The following is a 6,497-nucleotide window of genomic DNA, read 5'->3' on the forward strand; positions in this document are numbered from 1 at the left end:
GCCGGCCGGGGATGAATGAAGGCATTGGGCGATAGGTGGGGTGTGGGGGCGGGGCCGGTCAGGGATGAATGAAGGCATTGGGGCGAGCGGGGGGCGGGGTTATGGAGAGCACGCTCGACGTGAGTGGGCCAGCCCACCGTGGGCGCTGCTTAAATAACATCGGGGAGGCACTGGGCACAAACATCGCAAACGCGGCGCAGTGGTAGCTGGGGTAATAACTTGCATTGTAGAAGAAGACATAGGGAAAAAGAGAGAAAATTCTTTTTTTCCTTCATTACCTACCACTCCCTACTGTTTGCAGAATTCCCTCCTCTATTCCCTGCCCTCCCCCCTCCTCCTGCTATTCATTCCCCTCCCCCTCTCTTGTTGTTGCTGTTGTTACAATTGCTACTCTCTCGGAGAGAGGGTCATGTCTAGCGTGCAGCCGCAGCAGCTCCCCGGCGGCTGCCTGGAGAGGATGGCGGCCAGGAGGACGTACCCCCTCCACGCCAGGACGGCGGTCTGCCGGAGCCTCTTCGGCCCGATCGACCACGACGAGTTGCGGCGGGAGACCAAGAGCAAGCTGCGGGAGATCAGCGAGCGGGACCGCAGGCGGTGGAATTTCAACTTCGCCACCGACACGCCGCTGCAGGGGGGCGAGTACGAGTGGGAAGAAGGCGGCGACGATGTGCCCGCTTTCTACCGCGAGAGCGTGCACCGGAGCAAGCCGCGGCTCCAGTGCCCCGTCCCGGAGTCCTGTCATTCGGGCACCGACGGCAGCGACCCCGCCGCCGCGCTGGACGGCAATGCGGACTCAGCCGGCCTGGCCCACCGCTTGTTAGGGCTAGAAGGCAACGAGACCAACCAAGAGAACCGCACGGATAACTTGCACTCAGGAATCAAAGCGGGCAGAGCGCCCTGTTTGCGCAAAAGGAACTCCACAGCACGAATCACAGGTGAGGCGAATGGCATTCCCGACCTGATCCCTCTAAAACTGTGTTTTCTTTTATAAATTGACAGTAAAATGCTTTTTTTCAAAAAATAAAGCAGAGGTGTCTTTTTGCTTACAATGCCTTGTGATTGCAATCTCTCCTAGTGGTTGCTGTTAAATTGTTTTGGTGCATTGTAGTAATGATCTCGCCCTCTCAGAAATGCTTGCGCAGCAACTTTCCTCTTTGAGAACCAAACAATGCAATCGAGCAAGACCGGTTGGAGAGACTGCTACCTCATTTTAAAAAAAAGTTATTTTCTTTTTGCCTATTAAGATGGTATCCCTACTTTCAAGTAGATGCGCACGGTTTTCGGAACTATAATGACAAAAGGGTTAAACCTGTTTGTTCTTTTTTAAATCTCTCAAAATATATTTTGTGGGTAGATTTTTTCGCCAAGCGAAAGAAGACGGTCGGATCTAAAGCTTCCAGTGAGAACGCGTCTCTCTCGGGGGTGCCCGGGGAACAGACTCCGCGGAAGAGAATACGATAAAAGAGAAGGAAGGGGCAAAACCCAGAAGGACAAAACAAAAAAAAGTGAGTAGTACCGTGGTGCGCTGAAATGCTGGAATTATGAAGTGGGGGGTGGGGAGGGAGCAACCGTGTTGGGGCATGAGGAACGGCTCATAGTAGATTTTGGTAGTAAACAACTCACTCCGTGATTTACGTCAGGGTTTTGGGGCGAGGTTAGAGTTGTCATTATCCTGTGACTAATATTTGGAGAACTACAGCGAGCAGGCGAGTCGGCAAGACCCCCACCCACCCACTTTATTTTCTTTCAACACCGACTTTTTAAAAAAAAAAAAAAAAATTTTGGGGGGGAAACTAGAGCTGTGTTGTGGTATGGGAGGGTGGGTCATGAGAGTGGGACTTAGTAGCATAGAGTAAGCTCAGACCTTTTTTTTTCGAATTTTGTAACCTGAGTGCCCGCAATCCATGACATTCAGAATTTTTTTTACCAGCATTTTTTTTGTTGTTGTTGAAAGCTAGTAATATCTCCCCGGGACACAGTGACGTCAGTCGGGGGTGGGGGGGTTGCAGACGTCACGGTGTGGTCAGATTTTGAGCTGACTCACTACAGGGAGGGTTGAGGAAGGTGGGGTGGGGGGGAGGTGGTGGCGGCTTTGATTTTTTACTCGGATCATTAACAAATGCTATTGTTTGCTTTGCAGTCCGACTGACCCTTTTTTCTGTCCTTTTTTTTCCTCACCCCAACACAAACTTCAATCTTGTAGATATTTGCACTCCACTTTTTTTTTAAATAAAAAGACGAATTGATCAATAAAAGAAGTGGCTGACGGCGACGATCACCATCTTGACTACTCCTCAGACTTTGCAAAAAGCATAGGACACTGATCCAGGAATTCCGAAGAGCGAAGGGGACTCGCCGTCTTTCGGTTTTTTTTTATACGGAATAAACACACAGTACATGTAGCAACCCAACCTCCAGTGGCACTCCCACTGCAGCAGTGTTAAGGAACACAGCGTGCAATTTCAACTTTTTTTGCATTGTGTCTACACTGTCCAAAGTGTAAACGTTTCACAATGAGTATATTACGGGCAAAAATAAGTTCTAAGTAGTTCTGCTGATTATATCGCAGTACGACTCCAGATGTATATTTGTAAAATACAAAGGCTTATACTAACTTATATTTCCTATTTATGTTAAGAATGGTTTGGACCAGTTGTGACACCCAATTGTCCCCTAACAAAGGGAACTAAAAGAGTAATCTTGACTCGCTTTATTTACAAACTATGTAATTTTTTTATTTTTTTAGTATGTGCCTTGCGTTCACATCTTGTTTGTATCTAAAATGTTTAGGTTACTTGAAGGTGAGCATAGGTCCCATGTTTTGGTTTCTGAGCCGTTTAATGTACCACTGCCACGTTTGTGTGTTGGTAAAAATTTTGGAATTACAAAGTGCATTTCTTGTTTCCGCTGAATAAACGAATACAGTTTAATTATGTCCAGTTCTTTTGTGTCTCGCTTATCTTTTCTATCCTGGACGGTGACCGCTACGGTTCCATTAGGTAAAATTGTGTGTAGAAACGCAACGGTTTTGACTCCACAAATATTGATCTCTCTCTCTCTCTCTCTCTCTCTCTCTCTCATCACTTCCCCCCCCCCTGAAGTGACGGCATTAATCACAAACTTGAACTCCTGTGTTTGTTGGTTAAGGTGTTTGCTTGGCCAAGTCAGCTAAATATGGCAAGATTAAACCGTATTTAGCACGAAACGGCATTTCTCTGTAAATGTGGTATGACTTTTTGTTTTGGAGGGGGGAGGGAGGGAAAGTCATTTCTCGTGAGAGAGGCAGAACAAACTGAGGAAGCAGAAATCAAACGTCCTGATGAGTCCGGCTGACCAAACATGAGGCATTGTCCCTGCAAATACCACACCAGGCCGGGGTGACTGACGCCTGGCCGACTATCGATGAGTCACCGTTACTCTATTTGGGCTCCTTCTTAAACACCTGCTCCTCTTCGCTGTCATTCAAAAGCTGGCCGAATTCCCGCCGCCTTCATCTCATTCTTTCAACAATAACACAAATGGGAGGGGTTATGGGGGGATGGGGGAGCGCTTCAGATTGATGGCCTCAGTGTAACTTTCTCTCACTCCAATCCGGAAGGCAGTGCTTCCATTGTATCTCGGTGGATTAGTTGAGAAACATGTGCCTTGGAAGCGAATGCTCGGTAGTAAGTGATTCATTTCAATGTCATTCAGTAATGGTCAACCAAAGGAAATAAGATTCCAATTCCACTCGTGTTTATTTTTAAAAATAGGAGCAATATTCAGTTCTTTTTATATTCCAGCTGATCTTTTCCTCTTTCTGAGATGCGTGTGTTTGGAGGGGGGGGGGGGGGGGGGGGTGGTGGTGCTGGGTTGTTTTCTGCCCAGCTTCAGTTGCCATTCGTACAAAATAACAGATTGGCTTTCATCATCCAGGTATTCAGTATGACACTGGAAGGATTGAGATTTGGGGGGAGGTGTGGAGAGAAAGGGGACTCACGTGTTAATTTTTTAAAGTCTCCAGCCTCGAACCACTGACTGGACTTTTAACCGTCCTTCCTTTTAAATAGCGGGCATTGCAGCCCAGTGTCTCGATTTCTGCTCTCCGCCCGAGGCTGGAATTGTGGAGGGGAAAGGATCCATACAAAAGATTGGCTGATCCCGTTATCAAAAACTGCATGTGTTTTAATGAGGATCACAGCATCTGAGGGCTGTGATTTGCAGATTGGAGGGTTTTCCCCCGTGAGCACTGAGACTGACTGGCGCGTTTCGGTGAAACAGAAAGTGTGTAAATCCGAGGAGGCATGTCGTTTCTGTAAATCTCCATCTCCGCGGTTCATTCTCCTGCGCAAGTACCAAACACCGTCTCGAAAGCAAGCAGAGCCAAAAGCGCACAGTCAGAAGATTTAACCAACCATTAGCGCCCTCCAACAAAAAAAACACAATGGTATGGGAATGGGAAAACAAAGTCAAAAACACTGTGTAGAGCGGCCAGCTGAAATGAAATCAGAAAATGTTGGGAAACAGACCAGCAAGTCAGGTAGTATTAACATAGGAGTCCATATTCCAAAGAATAAACGGTTCGCCAATTTCAACATTGATGACATTGAATGATAGAATTATGGCTTGTCAGCTCATGAAGGGTTTGAGAGACTGAAACATGCACAATACAACGTGCTATAGCAATATTTCCCGAGGAGGAGGGGGGAGTGGGATGGGCTTTGTATTTCAGTGACCATGTTAAACAATAATAACAATGGCCCAGGAAAGGCAGCTGTATGGAACCCGATTTATAGGCTCACTCCTGCTAGAATGGAAGCAGGTGTCTTACGCACCATTGTGTAGCAGCCGGCAACTAAAATAGCCTTGTCGAAATCACAATGACTCTCTCATAGAGTGCCCTGCCCAAAATCTAAATTCCATACAATTAATGTATATATATTTATATATGTGTGCGCGCCAGATTATGTAATATGAACTGATACATCCCCTTGATTCGCCGTGGCCCAGGTTGTTGATGGTTGTTGCACAGTTTTTTTTGTGTTGTCGCTACTTTTTTTGCAGTAACAGTGCAGGAGTCTTGTTCTCATTACAAACACAAAGCACACTGGGCCCCTATTATTCACGAGGTTTGTAGCCATATGGCAAATCCGTGTAGACATAGTCGAGATCCATTTATTCGGGGCGATAATGTCTTGCATCAAGAACAATTGGAACTTTGTTTGGCTGCTTTATATAGAAGCGAATAAGAGAGAGAGAGGGAGGGGGAAATAATCTAACTAGGAGAGATATCCAGCTAATTATAAACCAAGCCCATATGTGCCTATAATTTTAGAGTAATTGAATGAAGTGGACGAGGTAAAATAAAGTCATAGGAGAAAATACAAACGTTCGATTAAGGTATTTTAAAATATTACATGTACAATTGGACAGAGACATAAACCATATAAATTCCAATCAATGCTCCAAATAATACCCTGATCAATCCGCAATGGAGTCAAAGTTATAGAACATGACCACCAGGATGAATTTCCCCAAATTAATTCGCTTCGAATACACTTTATTTAAAGAGATTCAGCCAGCGCATCTCTGAAAAACCCAATTATCATTCCCCGTTATATCATAGACAAAACACACTCAGCGCATGTATATTTATTGTGTGTCTAAATAACTCAAAACATAAGTATTACTTTTTTTAAAAAAAAAACTTAAGCAACACTTTTTTTCTCAAACACTGAGCATCTACGCCGTGTGTGCAGGGGAACTACTACTTTATTTGATCTTGAGGTTATAGTAATGGCTGATGTCAGCGGATTTGTGTGCTAATACGCCACATGATGCAACTTGCCTTTGTAGACAGCTTTTTAAACAGAATAGATAGCTTTATAGACGGATTTATTAACAATATAGACAGCATCATAAACAATATAGACAGCTTTATAGACAATGGGCCTAATTTTTTTAAGGGGTTGTAACTGAATCTTTCTACTTGACCAACGCATTTTTATCAGTACCAGAGGATTAAGAAAATCCACTGTGATGATATCAACCAGGGAATATACATAAAGTGCCAATATTGATTGTAATACGAGAACCTATGATTCTGGTGTATTTCATAAACAAGGCAACGGATGGAGTTAACTCTAGTGAGGTGACGCCCTTTGATGGGTTGGGTAGGTGGTTTCAGAATCCATACATCAGGCGGATCAAAAACAACCACACCAGACACATTGTGCAACCGACGGCCGACGCAATAGAACTGTGTATCATGCATATATCACTAGCCATAGCTTCCGTTTGCTTATTACTCGTTGACCTGTGCTGTGTCACCCAGGCAAGCTCTTCGTGTGCAATTCCACTTAAGGCGGAGGCCACATTTGCGCCTGAGCATGTTGTTCGGCGTGGCTGATCCTCACAGAGAGGCCTTGGTATTGCTCGTCAAACGTATCAAGAGAAATCGCACCCATTTAATAAAGTGGCGGCGGTCATTGTGTCTAGACCAACGGCCAGCATACTGG

General features: G+C 45.2%; 1 protein-coding gene across 1 annotated transcript; it reads left to right on the forward strand.

The window, feature by feature from the left end:
- The first annotated feature begins 160 nt into the window (after positions 1-160).
- cdkn1cb (cyclin-dependent kinase inhibitor 1Cb) lies at positions 161-2,935 on the forward strand. Its single transcript, XM_020512047.2, has 3 exons — positions 161-935; positions 1,355-1,505; positions 2,204-2,935. The coding sequence occupies exons 1-2, from the start codon at positions 410-412 to the stop codon at positions 1,459-1,461; spliced, it is 633 nt and encodes a 210-aa protein (XP_020367636.1). The 5' UTR covers positions 161-409; the 3' UTR covers positions 1,462-1,505; positions 2,204-2,935.
- Positions 2,936-6,497: the final 3,562 nt, after the last annotated feature.

The sequence above is a fragment of the Rhincodon typus genome, chromosome 17, assembly GCF_021869965.1.
Source record: "Rhincodon typus isolate 14 chromosome 17, sRhiTyp1.1, whole genome shotgun sequence".
Lineage (NCBI taxonomy): Eukaryota > Metazoa > Chordata > Chondrichthyes > Orectolobiformes > Rhincodontidae > Rhincodon > Rhincodon typus.

Coding starts and splice junctions, on each gene's coding strand:
- cdkn1cb (XM_020512047.2), top strand. CDS start 410: ATGTCTAGCGTGCAGCCGCAGCAGCTCCCCGGCGGCTGCCTGGAGAGG. Junction 936..1,354: donor CTCCACAGCACGAATCACAG/GTGAGGCGAATG, acceptor TTTTGTGGGTAG/ATTTTTTCGCCAAGCGAAAG.